Genomic DNA, 26932 nt, shown 5'->3' on the forward strand with positions numbered 1-26932 from the left:
TTACAAGAGGTTTAACTCAGCCTTCCCCAGTCTGGACCTTCCACTGACAGCAGCCTTTTCTGAGCATGGGACACCTTTGCCAGCACCAACTACTGGCAGCAATTGATGAGCAGGATAGGACCAGCCCAAGGATGAGTTACTGTACAAGTAATCATTTGGGAATCAAAGAGATGAATTTTCTGGAATTGTGGAATATTCAAAAGAAATATCTTCCTGAAATAAATACATACATGGAACCACATTTTTGTCCAACTCAGAACAAAGAAGTTTTCCTTGTGTTTAATTTCAGAAGTAAGCCTAAACCAGGCATACAGAAACAGGTACAATTACTTCTTCTGATGTGGAATAATACTCAGTTTTGAAGAAAAACATAGAATCATAGAATGGTTTGGATTGGAAAGGATCTGCAAGATCATCTTGTTCCAACCTCCAACCCCCTGTTATAGACAGGGACACCTCCCTCTAGACCAGGTAGTTCACAGCCCCATCCAGCCTGGCCAGGGAGGGGGTATCCACAACTGCACTGGGCAAACCTGTTCCAGTGTCTCACCACCCCCACAATAAAGAATTTCTTCCTGATATCTAGTCTAAATCTACCCTCTTCCAGTTTAAAGCCCTCATCCTGTCACTACTTGCCTTTATAAGAAGTTCCTCCACAGATTCCCTGTAGACAAGTAGGATGCATGAGTGTATTGAATTTCTCTGTGTTCATTAAATTGAAATGATATGGTTACAATGGAACTCATATGAAATTAACAACCTTTGCACTACTGATTTTTTTCTTTGTATGTAAAAGAAAGGTTTAGATACTCAAAAGACTCTGGTGCCAACTTAGTTTAACTTCTTAAAAACTTTGATCCCACATTTCACTCTCATCCTCCCTTTGAACCCATTCAGCACTTAAACCTCTCTTGAAATGCTACCACTACTCAGCTGTCCTGCAACAAATGGACTGAGCAAATAGAAATCAGCAGCAAAAAATAAAAACAAGAGGAAAAATACTCCACTTTCACTCAAGTCTCGTGGCATGTGCCACACATAGCTCCTAAAATACCACCAGCAGCAGGACATCAATGTTGCTACCAAGGACTTCAGCTTACATCATCTGTTTCACATTAATTCCTTCTTATCAGTACTTCAGTTAATCTAAGGCTCTTAAATACTAGGACCCACGCTGGCTATTTAAATATCATACAACTCCCACCTCAGACTTTGAATAAAAACTATCAATGAGGGTTCATACATTGGAAAAAAAATGGAAAAATGAAATTGTATAATAGTGAATGAAAGACTCAAGCTTTTTTCTTATTCCAGCTGTTAATGGAACAATTTCTATCCAAATGGATCTAAATGTAGAACACAGCTATAATGGATTTTAAGTTTAATATGACTATTTATGCTGAACAAGTTATAGCCAGCGATGAGGGAGACATTTAAGTATCACAGATCTGAGGAATCATCTAAGTAGAACTGAGGTCATCTATGTGCACAGAATAGACACCAGTTCATTAAAACTGAACTCACTGAAATCTAAGGCAACAGCTATATGAAAAGAGCTTTAGGAACTGGTCTACATTAAATGTTCATTTCTGTTCTCAGTTTGGTTTGTTTTTTTGTTTTCATTTTTTCCCTATAATTTGAAGTCTTAGAGATTTTGGGGAGCTCCTCCCTATCTTCTGAGTTTTCAAATGGAAGTGGCAAAGGCAAACCAGCAGTCTATCTACTCAATGACATGAGTCACCACGAGCATTGTCTGCACCCATTCCTCCTTAAAGACAGAGTTCACATAAAAGTTTTCACTAAGTTACTGGAAGACAACTTGAACTGTGTGATAACTTCACTATCTGTAGTCTTAAACAGATAGGGTCACTCTTGCAACAGAAAAGTCCATCAGAAGTGTTTAAGACTGCCAGATAGCTCATCAAATGTCAAGAAGCTATGTTTTTGATAGTGCCTGAATTTTTGATAGTGCCTTCTTAGTACATACATAAATACAGTCTCTAAAACGCACTCAAGGACAAAGAAAAACGACAGTATGAATGTCTGTTTGTTTGTTTTATCCCTGTAGGTTGCAGTACAAAAAGATTCTGGTATTGCTCTTTCCTGCACATGTTCTGTTGATGCAGTCAGGTGTTACCATAACACGGGCTAAACAGAAGTGAAATATCTATCATTTTTTTACTTAAATGCCATGCTGCTGCTGCTGTGCACTTGTATTTAACTCCACATGCAAGATGGAGAGTTTTATTGTAACTACAAGGAAGGAAGCTCCACGTGCTCCATTGGGTCTTACATTATATGAAAAGCTCCCTTTAGAAAATCATGTAACAAAACGTTTAGCCTTTATATTGTACTTATCATAACTCACCACTGGATAGAACGCATCTGACATAATTTATGTCAAAGAGACAGCTAAGCAAATATTTTCCTTTTCCACAGCCACTGAATATAGACAGTATCTTTATATCTTTATGCTTCCTCTTAATATACTTTTTTCAGCCTTGCCAGACTGAGCCAAATCTTCAAGATTTTTAACTCTTGTCAACACTTTGTTAATGATACATTAATTAGGAGCATAGGACTGTTTAAGCAGTTTTGATATGGTTTCTAAGAACTTTGACGTTCCTGAATGGAAGGGAACAGCTTGGCCACTGTTCAGTCAAGAGATTTGAAGTGAAGGACTGTGGCATACAGAAGCCTTAGGGAAAAGGGAGGTGGTTAGTTCAGTGCATGTGGCTCTGTATCTTAAAGCATCACCCTAAGTACTCCCAGAGGAAGAGCATTCCTGGAATTAAGATTTAGACATTTAATATCATGTGAGGATAGTCAAAAACAGTCACAGTATTACTCAGATTTTATCCCATGTTACCACTGACAGCTGCCTTCAGCTTTAGTCATTTTCTACAGGCAAAAGTTCCACATATTGCACATTATCTAGACAGGTTTTAGAGATTCTTTCAAAACTGTACAGACAAATGTTTCACTTACATAACTACAACACATTCACATATGCAGCTGCTAAAAGCTCCGCACAGAAACAAAGAAGAGCCTACAAAACAGACTATAGTACACACTTCAAATCACTAGAGGACTGAAGAGATTTCTAAATGCATGTAGCCCTCCTAAATGAAGATGACTGTCAAGCGCCATTGAGTGTTCGATACTCATTCAGTTCCAGATTCCACTTGTGTATTTTAATCCTTATAATCTTACCTACAGTAAATGCACTTTGGATTTGTAACACATTTCTGCATTTTATTATATATAATAAAATTCCAACAGATTGAAATCATCTGATAATTAGAACAAACAGCTGCCACCACCATCAAAATGAACAACTATAGCCATTCTGTGCACAGCAAGAGAGTGAGCTTGGCACATGTTACTAACCTAAGAAAGATCTTTGTTATTTAATGCTGCAGTGTACAACCAACTCAAAAACATCAGATTGCTTATTAACGGCAACTGTAACACACATTTTCAGAGGAAAGTGTCTAAGTCTGTGTCTTCATGACTGGACCAGTTTATCATAAACATTTGTCATTGTATACACTCAAAGACAGGTAGCAACAATTTCAGACAACAAGCAACAACCGAGCAACAATTATTCTGAAATAAATGCATGGATGGAGTTTCCCCACATGAAATGGACTTGGTGTTCATTTTTGACAGGACGTAGTGGGATTCTCACAATTTTGCTCACAAAGAGGACCCCGTGCAGGTGAGCAGAACTACTGTTAAGAAATCATTAGCTGTATTGTTAAACAGCACAGAGATGAACTACAGAAACATAAAGCTATTGCAATTGTAAAGCCAGGCAAAGAGTCACCTGAAGAAACATGGGCAAAAAAACCCAACAACAAACAATCAAACAAAAAAACAATGTTTATTCTAAAAACAGGCAACAGAAAAAAACAACCCCCCAAAAAACCCATCCTCATGCTTAACACTTTTCAATAGAAAAACAACTATGCTTTACGCTGATGAGCGTCTGCACAGCAATTAGGACTCTGCAAGTTATGTTCCCAAGTGAGACTGGGTTCTGATGGCATAAACATAGAATTTGCTGTAATATAAGCAATCAGTTAGTACACATTCCGAGTTGAACTGCAAGTAAAAAAATGGAGTGGAGAATAGCTGTGCAGGATAATCAGATTCAGGAAACTATTTAAAAGGGAGGCTAAACTGGTACCTTCAGTGTACCTGTAAGATGTTATAATCCTTCTAGTTGAGAAGTGTCCTTCTAGCTGAAGTGTCAGAACCGGCTGAGAAATCCAAATACGGCCAAACCAGTCAAATGTTGGCTTCTAGTCAGACACAAAAGCATGATCCACAAAAGGGAACACCTATCCTACAAGGACAGGCTGAGAAAGCTGGGGCTGTGCACCTTGAAGAACAGAAGGCTGTGAGTTGACCTGAGAGCAGCCTGTCAGTACGCAAAGGGGAGCTACAGGAAGGAAGGGGACAGACACTTCAGCAGGGTTTGTAGTGATAGGACAAGGAGAAGTGGTTTCAAGCTCAAAGAGGGGAGATTTAGGTTAGATATAAGGGAAAAAAATCTTTTACAGTGAGGGTGGTGAGGCACTGGGACAGGTTGCTTAATGGTGCTGTTGATACCCCATCACTAAAGATTTTCAAGGCCAGGCTGGATCAAATCCTGGGCAACCTGATGTAGCTGTGGTGTCCCCTGTGTGCTGCAGTGGAGTTGGATTTGATGGCCTTCAAAGGTCCCTTCCAGTTCTAAGGATCCTATGACTTCATATTTTATTCTATTCTTTGTCATATAAACTTGGTCTTGAGAAACTGTTGATTACTCTGCAACAATACTAATTTGTGACCTTAGAGATGGCAGAAACAGAACAGAGTCATAGATAAAATGCAGGCAACAAAAACCCTCAGCTTTTCTACAGAAGGTACTGGAAAGAAGTTGAAATAATTTTAGGAAGAGCAAGAGCTAAGAAACAAGACATTACTTATGAAGAGATATTACTCTATCTCAGTATCTTAACTGGACTGTGTAGAATTGCATTACGCAGTTAAACTCTGCACTTCTATGTAATTAACTCATCAATTATTTATACTCACATCAGGATTTGCATACATTCAGCTGCCTGTATCCATGCACAAATACGAGCATGATAAGATTACAAGTGGGTGAAAATTATGAGTGACTTATTACTGCTTTTTAATTTGACTAGTACTTTGGTATTCATCACTTTGTTTACTTAAAATAAATGTACTCCCATCAAAATACTATTCAAGTTATAAGATTAAAAATATTTTAACTTATCTTACTTTTTTCTTTGCAAGTGGACGAATGAGTCACCCTACCTGGATTTTCTTTCACTTGCCACTTCACTCTGCCATATGCAAAGAAAAGAAAAAGCAAGCTAAGTTTTCGTTTAAAAAGGGAGTGCACTCATCTGAGCAAACATATGCTTATTGTACTGGGTTTTTTATTATATTTGACATGGCCTTGACAATTACTCTCTTCAGAATTATGAATAAGGTATCTATCCAACTGTTACAAACCATGACTCCCTAACTAATAACCTCTAAGAAACCCAAACTTGTAAAAAACAAAAACAAAAAAACACTGATGTGAGATATACAGGCAAACGAAGACCAATTCATTAAAAAAACTGAAAGCAATTACCAAAAATACAGAGTAGCAAAAAACTAAAATCTAAAATAGGGGAAAAATAAAGCAAAAAAACCTACTTGAAAAGGAAAAACTTGTGTGAAATACCTCCCCAGGAACACATCAAAGCAGGATATGACATTCAAATGATATTTCAAGCATGAAATGCTTTCCTAGCACTGCAAAACAAAATCAGTACCTAACACATTAGTGATGCATTTTTATAAATATATTGACATGAAGGTGTCACATTTTTGCAAAACCTGAGCAATACTCTTCTTCCATCCCCCACTTATTCCCAAAGATATTTTGTAAGTTAAGGCAAAAGTAACTTACTTGCAAATGTCATCTTCTGGGTCCTCAAGCCCAAATCTTTCATCAAAAGTAAGCTGTATCCATACATTTTCATCTACTGCTACTAATCTCCAAACTAGCACAGTATTGCGCGGGTATGTGTGTGGAAACTTAGGGCTGTGAATGCTTCCATTAGAAGTCACAGTGATTATCTTCTCATGCTGAGGATCCTGCACTCCTGTAGTAAAGAGAGAAAACAGACACATCAGTACTGTATTTCATTCTCTTTTCCTGAAGTGTATATCATGCACAGAAGTAGTTTGTTTGTTCTGTTTGCTTTTTTCTTCATTTTCTCTGGAAAATCTATACAGTAAAAACAGATTAAAAGATAAAATTTGCTTCACTGACAAAAAATTTATCAAACCCAAGCTCCGACTGCTGGTCAGAAAACAGAACACAAGTTCAATTGGAGGTAAGAGAAATGTAACCATATAGTTCCTTCAACTCCAACACAAACTCCAGACTGGAGTCCTCTCAGAAGTCCAGCAGCCAAAGGGACTAAAACATGCAGGCTGCTGATGGCTCCAGTTCTTTCTTGATGGGAAGTGCAGAGAAATCACCCAAAATGCAGAGGCAGACCTACTCACACCTCACATCTACCACACAGAAGGGCTAGTTTACACTTGTCTCATTAGCGGAGGCTTTTTCATTTACTAAGTCCAGCAATAAAGGTTTTGATGGCTGCATCCATGCTGAGGGTTGTACTGGCACAACGTTAGCCTGATACAGGAGCACATCTGGGATAAGCTATTTAAGTTACCAAGTATATGAAATTTGCCATTTACCGACAATTTCCAATAGAGGGCGTCTCTCAAAATTCTTCAGCTTTAGTTAGACTACAAAATACACGCAAAAATAAACATCTTATGTGGCAGTTTATGAACTCAAAAGAAATACACTGTAAACGTTTGACTTTAAAGCACACAAAAACACTGAAACAATCTCTTTGGGTGATGAATTCACAACTGCAAGGAGTTACCAAAAGGAAAGGATTCCTTTGATGAGTGGTCGCCATGACTGTCAAAGACGCAACTCTCTTCACAATAACTCAAACAACCTCATTGCCAAGTGCCCAGCATCCCCAGGAATTCATATGCAGCTGCTGGAATCAGTCTGTATGGAAGACTTAGCTGCAAACAGCAGGCACTGATCTAATCCAAATACTTTTCAACATCGTGACACAAAATGATGAGATCTCTAAATGACAAAATTTAATTCCATAAGCACATCAAAGAAAAAAAATATGCTACAGCACAATACTTCTACTGCCTTTGACCTTTTCTAAAAATCCACATACAGTAAAGCTTGACATTGCAGGCATTAAACCATAGCAATCCTCAGTTACCTAATTAATAACCTTAGTAACTAAATACATGTACAGTTTTGTACTGGGGAGTAATTCATATTATTTTCTTTTTGGCAATTAGTTTTGGCAGTTAGTTACTTCATTTTTGTTTGTTATATAAACAGCATGGTGATGAAAATACATCTGAAACTATGTAAAAAGCCTGTGCTTCAGTCTACAATGAAAACATGCACTGCAATTGTACCTTATTATAGCAACACGTAAAGGCTGACAGCTAAATGAATGTACTGCAAGAAAAGAAAGCTATACAAACAGCATTCCAATTTTAAAGGAATTAATCTATACTTAACTGTAATTTAAAGTCTGACAGACTTTTGCCTTCTATTCTGATGGACCCACGCCTTCTACTTGTGGTATGAAAAAGGAAATTTTTCCTTTAAAAGAATTGCTGCTTACATAAACCTGAAGGAGCATGGTTTTGCCAGTATCCACACAGTTACAGAGGACTGACAGTCTTGCAGACACATAAGGGAAAAGAGCATGCAGTAATAAGAAAAAAAGCTCTAAGGAGGCACAAGAGATGGATTCCTAATTTAGATGCTTCCCTGTTTTTTTGTTAGCTAAGTCACAAGTATTTTTCTATAAAGTATAGCACGCCAGCTGAGAGCTCCACATTAAACACAGCAACCAACAAAATAAAAGTGACTTTCCCAGAGTCCAGTATGCCAGCGTGTTATTTCCAAAGAATGCAAAGGAAGATTATTTCATTGATGACACTATATTCAATGATTCTTTTTGTCTTGAAAAAGCACATATAGGATTACAAATCACGTTATATTTCTCAGTGTATTTCTTTTGTATCATCAGGACAATGACAACCACCGCACTGCAATTAAGTTCTGTAAGTAGTCCAGACATATCAAATGAGAAGTCACTAAAGAGAGGCAAAGAAACAAAAAGGAGTATTGTAAATTAGTGAACGGGACTCGCAGCATCCCCAGTATCTCCAGCTCCTCCATTTGCAAAGGAAAATGCTTTTACACAGCATCGTTCCAAAAACATATCAAATTCTCACACACATCACTTGCTCCATTTCAAATATTTGCTCTCACACAGTGGAATTTCTTTTGTAAAAGAATTATTTTGTATGACCACAAAGGAAAGTAATTGCTGTCACTGGAGAATGAGGCTTGTTATTTGTCTTCAGATAAGCTGCGATATTCTTTTTCATCCATTCTACACAAACTGTGCTACAATACTGCAAAAAAAAAAAAAAAAAAAAAAAAAAAAAAAAAAAAAACCCTAGCCTTCTCCTGTTGAGTTTGTGCATGTTCTGAGTATTTCTTTTGAGTATCTTCTGTGAAGAGCACAGCCACCTGAATGTGGCTAAGCTGAGACTACAATCTCTGCTGCTTTTCTGGAATGACTTTACCATTTCAGGCTTTATTTTAGGGGTAACTCAATCCAGGTTACACTTACAAAGGAGTTACAAGTTCATCCAGATTTACAGTGGTCAGCTGTTTAGCTCCAAAGCTATACACATCAGTCCTTGCTGCTGTGACCTGTCTCCCTTGCATTAACACCTCATACCCTCCTCCAAAAACAGAGGGAAGATCAGAGCTGTCTGTACAGTAATGATCAACTCAGAAGCATCAATCTGGAAGAGGATTGAGGCAGGCAAGGAACCACCTTGGCCTGAGTGCAGCACTATCACGTGAAGGAAGGGGAACAGTTAGGGGCCTCTGTGAGAAGCTTCTTCAAAAACTGGGTAGAGATCACCTGCAGGAGAATGTTCTGGAAACGGGACACGCTAGATGGGGAAAACCCCTAAGCTGACCCAGGGATGTGGCATGGTTACACTTTTCAGGGAAGGACTATATGCACTTCACAGGGCCTGAAGCTGAAGAATGAGTCGCCACAGTAGTCTTTGATGTAGTACAAGATGCTATCACCAGATTTATATATCAATGTAGAAAGCCCGCACCTGAAAATTACAAGATTCCAGGCATTCTGAACACACAGCAGTGCCTAACCCCTCCACTGCAATGGTAACACAGATGAAAAAACACAGTATCACCAAGCAGATCAGCAGATGCCACTGTAAACTGAAATTAAACCCACCGACAAGACAAGCTCATTCCTGTCTACTTCAAAGTAGGCCTCTTCCCCCATGGGCACAATACATTTCACTAAGATCAGTGCTGACACTTCTTAAATATAGCAAATACCTCTTCCTAGTACGTTGTAATCACTATGTTTTGGAGAGGGTCATGGGTAAAACTTGGACAGATTGGATGCAGCTCAGGAGCACCAAGGAATGAAGAAACAGCCTTGGTCCCTTGGTGCCACGCTTGAGCAGATTTCCTTCAGAGGTGCAGTGTGGGTAATATCAATTTTTTAAAAAAAGCTTTGTGCTAGACTTCACTGATTTTCACAAAGTATTATTTTTTTTTTACAAACAGGACAAGATCAGAGTCCCACAAGTCATGGATTGTTCATAGATGATCTTGCTTATCTCATTCTGGAGCCCTTAATTATGAAAAACAACAACTAGGCTTTCAGAAACAGCCATATAGGGCTATCAATGCTTCAAAAACAACTCCAAGTTCAAATAAAGAAATTTATCCTCTAAACATTTACAGATTAAGATTAGAGCTCTTTCTGATATACAGTAACGCAGTATGTGCAAATCCTCTGCCTTAAAACTCAGCAACAAAAGATGACTATTTGTTCATTACCATAGAACTTCAAAGGGATGCATTCTTCTATTATCATTATTTGAAAGATTTCCTGCAACAATCCCATGCAATTTCTACAACTCTCCACACTGTGTACAGAAATAGACTTTGTAGAAGAAACCCTTTGAAATGTCACACAATATATTTTTCCTAAACTTTCAAAAAGCAGCAAGTCTATTTTCAGAAGTAATAACTGAAGGAATACGAGAATACCTCTTTCTATCCTCTGTCTCTGGTTCACTTGCCTCCAGGCACTTCATAGCTATTATCTGAATGTAGCAGCAAAATTTAACTCTTTTGCCAGGTACAAAGGAAAAACTGGAGAATCGTATGTTACTGGCAGAAAAGACAAATAGCTCAGTTTAATACTGTTCACATGTAAAGTGGGTATTGCCACAAAAACATCCAAAATCATACAAATGCTGCTCTGAAGGGCTCTGTGGAGATCTCCAGTCCAAGCTCTTGGTTTGGTTATAAGTCCTGCTCGCACCACAGCAGGTCACACATTTGAGGGCTTGCATTTTGTTGTCAACTCTCAAACTTGCACATACGGAAACTCCACAGTGTCTTTGGATAACTTGCTCCAGTGACATGTTTTTCTTTGTGTCCAATCTGAACCTCTCTAGCTGAAATTCTGAGTAGTTTTTTTTTTTTTTTTTTTTTTTTACTCACAAGGATGGACACAAGGTCATGCTTGTAGCTGCTCTAAGCAACTGTAGCCTGTTGTCAGACTGCCCCTTACAGCCTTTTCTTCTGCCCATAAAGAAGCCCATCTTCACCACCCTCCACTCACTGTCAGCCACCACTAGGTACTGAGTCTCAGAGCCAGGCAGTCAAGCAGATGTCAACCTACCCAAAAAACAGTCTGTTCTTCCAAACCATCACGCCTCAAGTACCACAAGAAATGCTTTTGAAGCACAAGGACTTGTTTTCACTTTCACTTTTTCAAGTAGTGAGCAAAGAGAACTTCACACAGGCTTGCTGTGTCTTCTAAGATAGCTTCAAGTAGTATGACTTGTGGTTTTCAGGGTTAAATTTCTAAGACCCATCATGCCTTTGGTAGGGGTTCAATTCTCACTTGCTTCTATGTTTCAATATACCTACCTATTTGAAATCTTAGTTTGATTCTTCAGATAATACTAGAAAATAACCAGAAACAGAAGTTTAAAAACCCATGACACGCAATGTACCCAAATAATCTGTCAATGGTCACATGATAAATTCACCTTTTAAGTAGAAATCTGCTGATTTAAACAACTACAAGAACCTGTACAGGACTGTATTTGTTTCACTATTATTATCACTATGTTTTTAAATCCTACTGTTTCTCCTATTTCATTTCCTTAACCACTGAATATCATACATGATCTAACTGCTGGCTTTCTTTCTCTTGTAGCCATGTAAAGAACATCATGTGAAGGAGTTAATACAGAAACAAATGAGCAGAGAAGAGCAAAGTTTCTAACAGATCTTCAGGAACCCAAGAGTTTTGGCAGATGGCCCACGAGAGAAGGACAAAAGAAAAGACAATAAACGGGGTGGGGGGGAAGGGGGGCAGGAGACAGACGTCATTGGAGAAGAGAGCATAGAACTGTAGTAACAGATTTAATAAAGTTTCCAAACAGCTGGATGACTTAATGTCTTGCAGAAGACAATCATGACTAATCAGACTAACCATACACCAACAAACTTTCTTCGATTCCAAATTGCATCAAGAAACAAAAATGAGTTTATATTTTACTTTACAAGTCTATAACCTTCAAATATTCTGCCAGTACTCTGGCTATTATTCAGAGAACAGCACGGTAATTAAACAGTTTGGGTTTTTGTTGTTGCTGATGTTTTAAAGGCATGGCAAATTGTAAAATCAAAGTAACCTCTATTGAGATCTATTACAAGACCAAATGCTTTTGGAAGGCAATGTTAGTCCTGAATTTCTCAATACCTTTTAAAATGATATTTAGTGTATTTTAGCCAAGATAAAGAATTCCTTTTACTAAAAGTTGGATGAGGCAACTTTCTGGTATTATCACATGCTCTAAGATCTAATTACTCAAGAGTGTTTCAGTAAGTACTTTATTTCAGTGTCCACAGGTAAAGACTTGGATGCACTGGAATCAATATTTAAACTCTTGTTGGCTTGAATATTAAAGGAATTCCATCCCTGTTAAATACCTAAGGATACTGAAATATTTATTTTACAATGAACTTATAATAATATAATCATGGCTTTTTTTAGCCATGGGATGATAAATAACCTCAAATAAATATGAATATGCAAAATACTAACAAACCTATAATATATATATATTCCAGCTTAGGACTGCACCCTAGCTCTACCCTTTTTCATTAAACTACAGAGCTGCCACCTTCAGTGACCTGAACCTTCTTGGACACTGCAGTCACAAAATTCTGCCCTCTTTCTTCAACTCTTCCAAATAGTTAGTGAATAGATAGTTAGAGAATTAAACCAGAATTAGGACTTGTGTTGGAGGTCTAAAGAGAAAGAGAAAATATTTCCAGCACTAAGTTTCAGAGGTACTACACTACACTTGAAGGAATCAAGAAAAGGTTTATTTGTAGGTGTACTACTAATTAAAAATGGACACTACAACTGTTTAAGATGATAAAAGGTGTTGACAGTTATAAGAGTGTACATACAGAAGAGACTTCAGATTGGAATGAAATGTCCCTTGTCAAATGGCAGAGGAATAAAACACTGAGAAACTTCTCTAACTCCTCATCTGTAGTTTGTAGGTAAGAAGAAAGCACATTAGACAATCATGCAAGTATAAACTAACCTTTGGCAACTTTTTAAGGTGCTGCTGCTTTCAGAGAGTATTTCCTTTGTATGGTTTGGATAACAGCTAGGCATATATCTCCTACCCATATGCTATTATTCTGTTAGATAGAGTAGAAGAATCAAAATTCATCCGCCATGAGAGAAAAAAATAATTATTTTATGGACTGAAAAAAAACAGTTCTGTCTCAATTTTCCTTAACTTCAAATGTTTGTTTTTTTTTCTAATTTTTATTTTTTACTTGCATTATTGTGACGACAAAACAAAAAACAACAAAAAACCTTAATAATGTGTAACTACTCAGACTACATCTTTTTGGTTCCTAGGAGACAAAAAAGAAAAAAATAGAAAAAGAGGGAAAAAAATATCATTTTGAGTGAATCTCTTCCTCTATTGCTACAATGACTGCCATATTAGTAAACATCTTCACGATCAATGGTGTCAAGGGCAGACAGAAGATATAATCAGCCTAAATACCCAACCTTCACCCAGCAGCACAAGGTCACCACCATTTCCTCATCTTCCTACAATAAAACCCCTCTTCCACTCTTAAAAAAATACTAATGGACTGGCACAGGGAGCATTGTGAGTCTCTTAGGGAAAGTACAACTTAATACGCATGAAAAATGTCAATTGCAGTCAAATCCTGTAAAGGTTAAATGCTGAAAGAGACCAGGAAATAAGAACAAACAGTAAACCAGAAAACAGTTGTCCAGCCGGACATACTTACACCTACTTAGAGATTACAGTTATTTACTTACTAAAGGGAAATAAAAGTTACATCCTAAAGTGTTTGAGAATCTGAGTGGAAAAGATAGTGAATGTTTTCAAAATATGTAATGCTTTCAATTGTTCTGCTACTCAAAAAATGTGATGTGGGTTTGTTGTTGTTATTTTTACAAGAAACTGACTTAAAGCATTGAAAAAGGTAACTAAATTCTTCATTAAATGCAAGCAAGTGCCAATAGTAATAACAGAAGTTATTACTAAGAAAGTACCTCTACGGTAAGAAAATGTTTTTGAAAATGCAAAAAACTGCACATAAGTGCTTAAAAACAGCAACAAGAATTTGTTTTCAATTTTATTAAGACAGGACTTAAAAACTACATCCAAAATTAGGTTTGTTAATACTGGACAGACCACACACGTGAACAGAGAATTATCAGTCTGCCCTGAATAACTGTACAGCTTGAGCAAGGTATGAAAAAACAGAACAGCAGTATTCCCCAAATTTTCTAAGCTGCTTACAGCTACAAGTCCAAGATGATAACTTCAACAGAACTGTGAAATGAATCTATCTCAGTTAAAAGCATTAGTTTCAAAGCCAGCTTTTAAAACTTTCTTGTGTATCGCATTTTCTTGTACTAGATATATCCCTCTATGCTTTAAAATCCCTGTGATTCATGTCCGTTACAAAAAATTCCTTAATGTCCCCCATTTGAAAATTTCACTTCACTATGTTGAAAAGCAAGGCTTAATTTTATTATGCCCCTTTTCTTTATGGTTCCTTCAGTTTATACTGCATGGCACTTGTTAAAAGCAGACACTAGTAAACATTTGGGAAAAAGATTATCCATGGTCCATGTGGAATTCAGCCTGAATAAATAGACTCTATGGATATGGTATGTGTTAAGTGGCCACATCTCATTTTAGGTTTTATTCAGAATGAAAAAATATAGTTCTGTCTTCATCATGTTATTGGAGGTAGAAAAGAAAGATATTACCCTAATCTTTATAAATATCAGTCCTGAAACGTTTTTCTTTGCTTTATCCATTGCTTCGGTATTTGTGTGAATTTTGCTTTTAATTCTTTATTAAGGTAATATTGATTCAAACATTTATAAAGGTTGCCACTATATTTCAGGTTCTGAAAATAAGTTGTTCTACAAATCAATTTAGAAAAATATTACTGCTTAGCTATATGAAAATACAGTTCTCAAGGATGGATAAGACTTTTAGTCAAAAACTTACAGTGATCAATGTACGTAAAGGAGATAAAAACCCAAAGATTTAAGGGATTTGTACACTGCCATTGAAGGTGTGACTACAGCACGTCTAGAGCTAGTTGTTAACTTACAGAACAAGACTAACTATAAGAGTGAATCCAGTGTAGCATTCAGTTCACTGTCAAAAACGTGGAGGGTCCTATGCAAGCTTCAAAAGTTTGTGCCAAACTTTTGATATAGAAATAACATTGCTACTGGAAACTCTACAAGCCAGATTAAAGCTGCCTCCGGCTTGCACTGTATTTACAAAAGCATAGCTCTGGCATATGCTTATGTCAAAAAGGCAGGAGAAACAAAGGAAGTACTATAACAAAATTTTTCATCTATTTGGCTCTTTTTAGAACTGGACTACACTACAGACTGAAATTCAAGGACACAAACCATTACATCTTTAATATGTGTTAAAGTAAATAAGATTCTAGCGGTAACTAAACTGCTAAAACAAAGCTTTCAGAAGAATATAATGCCTTCACTTGAGAACAATTTAATATCCACAAGATAATTTGGCAGAAAGTGGTTGTACAGTATCAATAGTGATCTAAAGGTACATATATAAAACAGCTGTTACTGAATTTGAAGAATTTTAAGAGAACTCAGCACAATTACCAAATCTGAACCACTTATTTCGGGCTTCAGTCCCTATCACATCCATAGTTCCTCTTATTCCACATATACCTTACTTACTCCCACATAATTTATTATTTATCACTCTAGACATGAAGCTTAACCTTTTATCACTGGATCACCTAACATCTCTTTCTGCTTACCTTTTAATACCAGAATTCTTAAAGAACACTCACATAGGATACTCTGAAAAAGCTGCACAACTGTGAAATGAAAAGTGAAACCCGAACATCAAAATGTTTTCTCCCACAGTATTCTCCTAAGGAAACTGGCACCCCGTGGTGTGGACAGGTTCACTCTTCTCTGGGTGGAGAACTGGTTGGAGGGCCGTGCCCAGAGGGTAGTGGTTAATGGAGTTAAGTCCAGCTGGCGTCCTGTTATGAGTGGTGTCCCCCAAGGGTCAGTTTTGGGGCCCATCTTGTTTAATATCTTTATTGATGACCTAGACGAGGGAATTGAGTGTACGCTCAGTAAGTTTGCAGATGACACAAAGCTGGGAGGATATGTCAAACTGCCTGAGGGTAGGGAGGCCCTTCAGAGGGATTTGGATAGGCTGAACAGCTGGGCTGAGCTCAATGGGATGAGGTTCAATAAGACCAAGTGCCGGGTCCTGCACTTTGGCCACAATAACCCCATGCAATGCTATAGGCTTGGGGCAGAATGGCTTGAAGAATGTAGAGAGGAAAAGGACCTGGGGGTGTTGGTTGATGCTCGGCTCAACATGAGCCGGCAGTGTGCCCAGGTGGCCAAGAAGGCCAACAGCATCCTGGCCTGTATTAGAAATAGTGTAGCCAGCAGGAGCAGGGAGGTGATCATCCCCCTGTACTCAGCTCTGGTACGGCCGCACCTCGAGTACTGTGTTCAGTTTTGGGCCCCTCACTACAAGAAGGACATTGAGGCCCTGGAGCGTGTTCAGAGAAGGGCAACAAAACTGGTGAGGGGTCTGGAGCACAAGTCTTATGAGGAGCGGCTGAGGGAGCTGGGATTGTTCAGTCTGGAGAAGAGGAGGCTCAGAGGAGACCTTATTGCACTCTACCACTTCCTGAAGGGGGGTTGTGGTGAGGAGGGGGTGGGCCTCTTCTCCCTGATAAGTAATGACAGGACGAGAGGGAATGGCCACAAGTTGCGCCGGGGAAGATTTAGATTAGACCTGAGGAAGCATTTCTTTTCTGAAAGAGTGGTCAGGCACTGGAATGGCCTGCCTAGGGAGGTGGTTGAGGCACCATCCCTAGCGCTGTTCAAGAAGCGTTTAGATGAGGTGCTAAAGGACTTAATTTAGTAGTTGGGTAGAGATAGTGATAGGAGGATGGTTGGACTAGATGATCTTATAGGTCCTTTCCAACCTTATGAACTTATGAAATTATGAAAAATTAACTCTAATATCCTCATTTTAGGATAAGTGTCCAATTTTTCAGCCTTTTTTTAAAAACTACACAAGGGAACTACCTATGAGATTCCCAACGAAGGTCTTGGCACTGCTGTACAGAGCAATTTTCTTTTAACAGAATCTGATCATTCACAGCATCACATCAGAATCTACTGTCCAGTTTGAAATGTGATGAGGTTCACAGGGATGCTGCTCTCCCCAATGGTCTTTCATCTTCAGTACTGCTTGGAATCATGCCTAAGGAACCAATCTATCCTCACTCTGAAGTGTCACTTCACCTTAAGCTTTACTTATTGCTGAAGGTTTAGTAACACTTTACAGCATTCATCAGCTTCTTTGGAAAACACGTGCACATGGTGGGAGCTGGAGAAAATCTATGGTTAAAATGTATTTTGCCTAATTCCCTGCAATTCTGGAGAGCAAGCAAAGAGTAGAAAACGAAATCAGAGCTTTGGTCTTGGTGGTACTTTAGAACTGTGTTGAGAGGTGTAAGAAAACACGTAGTGCTCCAGAAAGGGGCACACAAGCTCTCCAAGCAACCAATCCACTCTGCCTTGTTACATCGCCCAGCAATCGAGGAATTGATTTGGAATGAAAATGAAATTTTTTAAAAGTCAAAAAACATTTTTTTTTTTTAGTTTTAAGAGTATGAGTGCTTTAAACAGAAAGGCAGCAGGTATATGTCACCGGGTCACATAGAATCTTTTGCTCCTGTGATAAGGATAAGTCTCCAGGATTCAAATTCATTTTAAGCATTTTCTGTATAGAAAGTATTAATTCAATGATTATTGAATTATTATTCCAGCCAAGCTAATCTTTCTTCCTTATTCCTAAAGCATCTTAGCCAAAGTCTATTCTTTGAAGATTTCACATGTAAAAAAGCAGCTGCCTGAAACTGAAGCCTTTTTGCAAAGATTTTCACGTGCCACATTATCTGCACATCAAAGCTTCACTGCTGTCAAGATATACAAAGTACTGGATGCTAGATGTTGACCACCTCCTCTCCAAAGCTGAATATGAGAGCAAAGATTTCTAAGTGAAGAAAACAGCTAACTAATTTTCTTCATTATTAATTAAATACAGAGTATTTTAATGTTTTGAAAATATTTCAAACAGTTAAGTACAGTGAAGGGCATTGGTCTTCTGCAAAGCAGACAAGTGAAATAATGCCCTTGGTAAATCTGTTGTGATGACTGGAGAATTAACTGTTCGAAGACTCACTGAGCTGGCTTCAGGTAAGTGATCTGATTTTGCTTCTTGCTGGTTGCAACTTATTTTAGCACAATTTCTTTACACAGAGACTGAGTTACATCCAGGGAACTACACAGCTCTCAGCCTGACCTTGGAGGCAGAAAAGGTTATAGATCAGATGGTCCTGAGTGAAATCACACAGCATGTGGGGATCAGGCTATCCAGGGATGGGTTCACAAAAGGCAGGTCATGCATGACCAACCTGATCTCCTTCCATGATTAAGTAACCTGCATGCAGATGAGAAAAGGGTGTGGGGTAAATAACTCCCAAGGATGGTACTTCACAAAGAAATAGTATAGATGATAGTATATTTTGAGTAGTTCTATATAGATGGGATACAAATAATACAAAAGAGAAGATGGCTCACCTTCAGGATGTCAAGGCTCGCAGGGGACTCCACGTGGGAGGGATCTCCAAGAAGAGATCCTTCCCTGGTGGTGGTCAGCCCTTAAATGGGGTTTGGGAGAGGTGGAGCCAGGCTCCAAGGTGGAGACGCCCAACCCCCAATTTCAACCATGTCTGGGTGACTGGAATAGTCTGTCCCCAAACCCACCAATCATCACTCTATTACCCCTAAATTTTGTTGGGTCTCCATATATAATTGACGTTTCTGCGCCGGTATCCACTAGAGCATCACCTTCTGCACATTTTTCCTAGACCAAAATATTGTTAATTCTACATAGGGCCTTCGGTCACATCTGGAGGCCCTATGGGGACCAGTGTTTTTTGTTAATCCATGAACTTTGCCAGATCCAAATCTTTTGCCACAGGTGGCTCAGGCACTGTAGCCTGCGACACCTGCAGATGTTTTTTCCTTCTGTTTGGTATTATAAAGTCAGCCAGATTCCAGGTTGTTGTTGGTGTTTCTTGTATAATTCGTACTCCCAATTTTCTGGGAGCACTCTGAAATTTTTGATCATTTTTAAGCTGCTTCCACAGCTGTAAAACTGTAATTTAAAGCTGTAAAACATGGTTGGGTTGCCCATCAATTTTGGTAAACGCAACCCCAGCCCATATGAGGTCGTTAAACATAGTCTTCTGGGATACCCGTACAGGGCCTGATCGGGGCATCCGTGGAGCAGGCTTTTTAGTTTTAATAGGGAAGGCCTCAGCGTCTTCCACTACACAAACATTGCGCCTGGTTCTTACGCGCTCCATCTCCCCTAAGTCTGCCACTAACTGGGCTGCCTGCTGTATGATGGCCTCTGATGCCACCAACGGATTTAGCATGGAAACTAACATCCCATATAGGTGGGAGGGGGCCTGCTGCAGTATCAGATCTCTCATGCCCGCTGTAAATTTCTCTGTATCGGGGCTTTCAAAAGTGTCTGCGTACAGAGCCTCCCTCATACCTAGTTCTCTGATGTATGTCTGGAGGTCCTCCATGGAGGACCACAAACCGGTGTTGAGGGGAACATCGTTTTTGTTAGGCCATGTTAGGCAGCATGCTGCCATCAACCAATCTATAATAGAATGGTTTTCATCATTGTAGTGGACGGCTGCATATAACCTTTGTCTCAAGGCCAGGTTTATTGTTATGGACGCTAATTTTGACATTTCTCTCCCATTCACTAAAACACTTTGGCTCCTGCATCCCATAACCTTAGGAGCCATGATGGTATGCTTTCCCTTGGTTTTTGATGGAACCGTTGTACTAGGTCCATCAACTCATTAGCTGTATATGGATGAGCGGTCACACGGAGGTAGATTTCAGCAGGGGCCCATTGGTCAGGAGGCACCCCTGCTGGTCTGTCCTGTACCTTCTTTGTTTTTTGCGTTATAATATGCCGAATCTCGAATGGGTCCATCATAGATGGAGTTTGGAGATCTGCCTTAGAGATCTTTTTTCCTGTCATATCTAAGTCTGCCTCCTCTGATTTTTGGATGTCCTCTACCGATATACTCCGTATTGGTCTCATGGGGACATTTAGGCCAGGCTTTTTGGTTGTTAATGAACCCAGCTGTTGCTCAAGTTTCTCAATACGCTCTCTTAATAACTGATTTTCAGTCTCCATGTTATCATTTGCAGTATCTAATTTAAGTATGGCCATTACTAAAGGCCAGGCTACTGCAGAGGTAGCTAACCGCCGCTCCTTGGTAACAAGTATGTCCTTATCTAATCCTAGAAAGTAGTCAGTCAAATAAGATGGGGAGAGAGAGGCAGTCCCTGGAGCCCGCATGGGTCGCCATTTCTCAATAATGGATGCCAACCCATAGTAGGGTGACCCCATGAACCCTGGAATTAGACCATGGATTGTCTGGTCTAGGGGGGTAACGTTCTCCCCCTGAACCATTTAAGCATGTTCCAAATAAAGGACATATTTAGTAAGTATGGATTATTATCACTAGAGCTGCCTGGCTCGCCAAGTGTGGGGTAAATAACTCCCAAAGATGGTACTTCACAAAGAAATAGTATAGATGATAGTATATTTTGAGTAGTTCTATATAGATGGGATACAAATAATACAAAAGAGAAGATAGCTCACCTTCAGGATGTCAAGGCTCGCAGGGGACTCCACGTGGGAGGGATCTCCGAGAAGAGATCCTTCCCTGGTGGTGGTCAGCCCTTAAATGGGGTTTGGGAGAGGTGGAGCCAGGCTCCACCCCTTCCACTCACACACCTTCACCTGTGGCCCCATGACTGACTTGGTGCTCACCTCAGGTGACCAATCAGTGGTTCAGGCTGTGATTCAGCAGTTCCCATACAAAGGGCTATTGACAAAGTCTACCTAGACTTCAGCAGAGCCTTTGACACTGTCTCCCACAGTATTCTTCTAGAGAAGCTGGCAGCCTGTGGCTTAGACAGATACACTCTTTACTGGGTAAAGAAGTGGCTGCATTGCCAGGCCCAGAGAGGGGAGGATAATGGAGTCACATCCAGCTGGATAAAAGACCAGTCACGAGTAGTGCCCCCCTACAGGTCTGTATTGGAGCCTGCCCTGTTTAATACCTTCACTGATGACCTGGATGAGGGCATTGACTGCACCCACACTGTTTGCAGATAACACCAAGCTGGAAGCATTGATCTGCCTGGTGGTAGGAACACCTTGCAGAGGGATCTAGACAGGCAAGATTGCTGGACTGAAGCACAACAAGATCAAGGGCCAGGTCCTGCACTTTGACCACAACCTGAGGCAACACTACAGGTTTGGGGCAGACTGACTGGAAGACTGTATGGAAGAAATTGATCTGGGTTCGTTAGCCAGTACTCAGCTAAACATGAGCAAACAGTGAGTCCAGGTGGCCAAGATGACCAATGGCATCCTGGCTTGTATCAGAAATAGCATTGCGAGCAAGAAAGTGATCATCCCTCTGTATCTTCTCCAAAAGAGTTATCAGGCACTGAACAGGCTATCCAGGGAGGTGGCTGAGTCACCAACCCTGAAAGTGTACAACATCTTAACTTTTCTTGAACTAAGGGACATGGTTTTGCAGGGATATACTGGCCAATGCTGGGTGATCTTGGAGGTCTTCACTGACCTTGGTGATTCTACAGTTCTAGGAATGATGAAGTTAGCTTATTCCTACAAAATTCTATCAACTATATGGCACAACACAGTGATTATTTAAGAAAAAAAATAACCAGGCAAGGTTCAGAGTCAATTATTAAATCCAGGGTTGGCATTAGTTAACCTTCAGTACAGGTCTTCAGCAAGCATAAGGACATAAAGCATAAAGGCATAAGAGAGTAATAAGTAGAAAGAGGATTAGTATGTCATATTATTAACTATTTACATAAGGCTAAATTTGTCTATGCACTTCACACAGTTTCTGACCCAGGTGCTATTGATCCCACCACTGCAACCCATGTCTGTCATTGGGGTTGAGCAAATCACATAACACAGAGCCCATCTCTGCAGTGCAACAGAGAGAGGGTTGCACAGATACATGGCAACTCAACTAGTGTCATGTTAAAAGAGAGGCAACAGATCTGTAGAAACAGAAGAGCTAAGGAACATCAACCCTTTAGCTGGATCACATTACTGAAATAACTCTTTCCATTGTAATTGACATAGATCCTTTGTAGTGAGAAGAGTTTTCAAATAAGCCTTTCAGTTGAAGCATCACTTTAAACAAGAAAGGCTGAAGTGTGAGGGGTGAAGAAAGTAATTTCACTTTAAAATAAGACCTCTCTTTTAAACTTAAAAAATATAGACTTGCTAATAGAAAAGCTTTCTTTCACATAGAGGTAACTTTAAGGCTGGTTTCAGCAGCCATTTCCACCAAGACATTATTTCAGAAGGTAACTATATACCTATTAAAGATAATTTTGCAAACTCCATCGAGTCCATCCTGCAGTAAGATACACATGTATACACACATACACGTAACTCACTATTAATGTATTATTATTAAAATCTACAAAGAAGAAAACATCCCTACAAATGAATTATCTAAACTATTTAAACACACTTGAATGAAGAACATGAAGGATTATGAGTTGACTGTTGCAACGACAAACCACATGCATTCACATACAGCAATTTATTGAAGAACTGATGAACAAAACTTTAAGCTCTTCCATCAATTAATACTTGCTACTTCACCTCTGTTCAGCAGAAGTAACTCTGTAGTCTGCAAAGCTTTCATGGATTTTATAATGTTTTAATGATTTACAATTTTTTTTCATTCCATGAAGGGCAAAAAAAAAAAAGAATTCTAGCATAGCATCTCATCCTAGACTTTTTGGTTTTTATGGCACATATAATTAAGTGCTCTTCCAGGAACAATTTCATATCTACTTGTAAGATACAAGGAGTTCACAGCACAAGTGAGAAAGTCATTAAAAAAACCAACAACACATTATCTTCTCATTTTGAAATTGGCCAGATCCAATGAAGGCAAAGAGATTTCAGAGGTTCATAGGTACATTAGGTTGGACAGAACCTACAAGATCATCGAGTCCAACCATCCTCCTATCACCATCCCTACCCACTGAACTACTAAATGAAATCCCTTAGCAGTATAAGTATACTTCAGTATACTGCTGCCTTTCGTCTCAATCCGATCATACATTTTCATCTCATGGGAATGAAGATTGCCTCTGGAAGACTTCTTTCACTGTGGAACAGGAGAGAAGAAACTTCTTCTGATGTCCTTGGAGACAAGCTGCAGATCTAAAGCTAATAAAACCAAAAACCTTTCTGCTCATTTTAAAATGGCAATTGCATCAGTCAGTTCCCTGTCAGGACCCTGGGATGTGTGTCATCATGCCCCATAGACTTGCACACATTCAGTTTCGTGAGGTGGTCTCAGACTTGCTCTTCTTGCTGAGTACCTCGGTCTTCTCCAATCTGTTGAAGCCACTTCTTCTCATGTACTGTCTCCAGTACACTCTTCTTCTCCTGTTTCTCATGGCCAACATACCTGTAGAAACCCTTCTTGTTGTTTTTCATATTCCTCGCCAAACTCAGTTCCATAAGTGAAGGTATCCTAGGATATTTCAGACATTTGCTGTACTGATGGGATACTTTGGGAGATTTTCCACAAGGACTGAAAGTTTCCACAAGGGTCTGTGTTTGCACTTTGTCCAGAATTGCTTATTATCCTTTCTACTTCAAGAGACTAATTTAGGAAAATGTTAGGTAAAAGCTGAATTGAAACAAAGTAACCTTTGTAAAGTAAAAATAGTATAGATTAATAAAGGGGTTGGAAGCACAGTTTTTCTTTCTTTATTTTGGCAACTTTTCATATACAACTCCCTCCAACCCCCAACAGTCGGAAAATTGGGTTTCATTCCATTTGCTAGCACATCCTGCCGATGACAGAAAGCCTGCTTTATCCATTTACAGAATCACTTGCTTTCCTCACAATTGCTGCTAAAATTCACGTTGATAACAAAAACACTCACCCACTCTCAGACACATGCACTATTCCCCCAGCCGCTAACCCTTGGTACGGTACCAGATCCCCAGTCATCGCCAGGAGCAAGAAGCCAGCAAATCTGGACTTCTTGCGGCTCAGCTCCAAGTCGCTCAGCACAACGATATTCCCAGATTCAGAGTCATTTCATTTTAACCATTAGGATTTCCTGTTCTTGTAATTCTCTTCCCAGTAGTTCTACTGGAAAATAAAGCCACAGAAATATCAAGCAATCCCAATACTTATCAGCGCTTCACAATTAAATAGCCCAGGGGCTTGTTAAATTCATCTTTTACAGCCTTAGTATTTACAGTTACTGTAAGAAGAAGAGAGAAAAACCCACTTCCTTATGTTAAAAACTTCATTTTAATACCATTGATTCATATTCCTGTTTCAAGTCAAAACAGTTGTATCTCCACATTAAAGATCAGGACATAGAATGAAAGGTTTACAGACTGTGTAAATACAAATGAGAAAGGCAACTAGCAATAAATACCTTCTGTGCCTATCTACTCGCAGAGATAAATCCTGAACGCTGATGAGAGGCATCCCCTTTTCCCCATTAGAGCATGAAATTATCTCTTCAATAGGTTCATACTACCAACCACTCTGGACTGAAAGACCACTCCTAGATTGTGCACGTAAATTCAGCTCTATCAAAGGTGTGAGATACTGTTGTTAAATCAAAATGTTCACCTAAAACATTCAGTGACCTTCAGAACTAAAGAACACCCATAAAATTGCTCTTCCATGCATACTGAACAGTTCAGCATTGAAGTCTACATTATCATCAAAATACCAGAAAACAATCCTCCTTTTTCAGTTTTGGAAAAGGGAAGGAAATAAAAGGGGATCGAGAAAAGAGGGAAGCAGAGTTGTTGCAATCTTTTACTGCTATTATTAGAAAAAGAAATTCCAATACCTGATTCACTATTAATACCTCAAAGTTTAAATTAGCCATAATCATTTGATGACACAATCTACCGGAATCCTTCTCATCTGCTCTTGCCCGTTTTGTTTTTTTTCAATTTACATTACAGCTGATAAAGTGGAAATAAACCAAATGTTATGTAAAACAGCTGCAAATGTGCTTCTATCTAAGCCTCCAGTACTTTTACTCATACAGAGAAAATGCTTATACTGTCAATGTCTAAGATCAGCTCACTAGGGAAAAAAAAGAAAAAGTTAGCTGTTATGCCTTATTAACAACAGTCAAAAGGAATCCCCAGCCAAACTCAGGTCTTGACTGAAATCTAAGTACCAGCTGATTATCCAGTTATTCATTTAATGACAAAAAATGTACTATTTTGCACTTCAATTTGGTTTTTCCTATGAGTTACATGTTTCACTGCATTTTTTTCATTTTTATCCCTGCACTATGTAAGCGTTGATCAACTCTTCTAAGCCTCTTCTAGGACTTACCAAACCCATAATAAATATATTAAGCAGTTCATAGAGAAAATACCATGTAAATATCAGTCTTGAGAATCAAAAGTATAATAGAAAGTTTGTTTACATGTTAAACATAAAAAAAGGTATTTGACTAACACCAAATTAGAAAGTAAACTGATGACAGATTGGGAAATGGTCCTGTTAAACAATTTGCATCCAGAGAGTAAAAAAAGCCATTCAAGTTCTTCCATCCACCCACCCACCCACCCCAAACGTGAAATGATACTCTGTCATAGTTTTATTGCCATGAAAGAAAAAAACAAAATCCATCTACAGTTAAGTAATTTCATCTCAAAAATCACTAATCGAGACCTCTTAGCAACTTCCTACGAATTTGCCAGATCTCAATTATCAGCCATCACATTTTTTTCCCCAAGACTGGAGTCCTTGGGATGAAGGCAGAGGAAGCCACCAGCAGAAACATTTCTGCCATTTAGATGGAAAATCCCAGATACACTCATTTCAAATTAGAGGTAAAAGACCATTCATCTTTAACCAAGTTATGCAAATGAAGAGAGTTGTACTACCTTATCTCCTGAAGATTAACCCTCCTTTCCAAAATAACAATAAGAACAAAAAGAGAAACCAACCCTATGTTGCTTTCCATTCTTTCAGCAGATTGATTTAGCTACTTTCATCTCTACACTGAGATAAAAATCTAGACAACAGCAGAACACAGATCAAAAAGACCTCACTTATCATAAATAGTTCCAAATTGTGGCTTATAATGACACTCCAAAGTTTATTATGTCTTCGGTTCAGAAAAGTATTTTTGGACATTTCCCCTACAAGTTCACCTTTCCTCTTTCTGTGTAAGAATTGTTATATCTGATGAGTCTGAAAAAACAGAGGAGCAAAAAAGTTTGAGAGTGTCAGTAACAGCAGCACAACTGTCTCGCACCATCAGGATAAAGAGTTATGATTCATGTGCACAAGCATTTACTGAGTCTGAACACTTAATCATTTACTTTCTTTTTCTTTTAATTTCTGGGAATTTCTTCACCAAACAAGAAGGTGCTGTAAGTTCATTGTGGGGATAAAGATTAAAGATTTTGGTACCCAGCAAAGCCTACGGAAGGACAGGGTAGCACGTGCACGTTGTTAAAAAGTTGACAGCTAAACTGTAAAGCTAACTCTTGCAGCTGTCTTCATTCTCTTTCTAGAGCTACACAAGCTATGAAAAGTTCATATCATAACTATTTTTTCACTTTTTTTTCCCTCTATGAAAGACATATAATCAATCACTTTTATGCTGAAGCTTGTATTATACATAATTACTGCTTTGATGATCAAACAAAAGAAGTGCTACTCAGTCAATCATGTTGGTGCTTACAGTGATAACTAATGTATAACTAGGGGCAAATTACTTGCTGTAGATGTTTCCTACAACAAATGTCATTTCTCTTTTGTTTGCTTTATTACCTGATAAAGAGAGCTATTTAAAACACTTCCTAGCAGGCAAGCTCTCAAACTTCCAAGATTAATTATTGGATACTTTCCCCCTATTAT

The 26932-nt window shown here is 38.8% G+C and overlaps 1 protein-coding gene across 3 annotated transcripts in view; it reads right to left on the minus strand.

Moving 5' to 3' along the window:
- Window positions 1–26932, minus strand: part of PDGFC (platelet derived growth factor C) — a 114298-nt gene that overhangs the window by 45549 nt on the left and 41817 nt on the right. For all 3 annotated transcript variants that reach the window (XM_065736247.1, XM_065736248.1, XM_065736246.1), the window contains one exon: window positions 5978–6173. In XM_065736247.1, the coding sequence (XP_065592319.1) occupies window positions 5978–6173 (196 nt within the window). The remainder of the gene's footprint in view (window positions 1–5977; window positions 6174–26932) is intronic.

Source organism: Cyrtonyx montezumae, unplaced genomic scaffold (assembly GCF_038088225.1).
Source record: "Cyrtonyx montezumae isolate F1298 unplaced genomic scaffold, pur_monq_1.0 scaffold_2, whole genome shotgun sequence".
NCBI classification, from domain to species: Eukaryota; Metazoa; Chordata; class Aves; order Galliformes; family Odontophoridae; genus Cyrtonyx; species Cyrtonyx montezumae.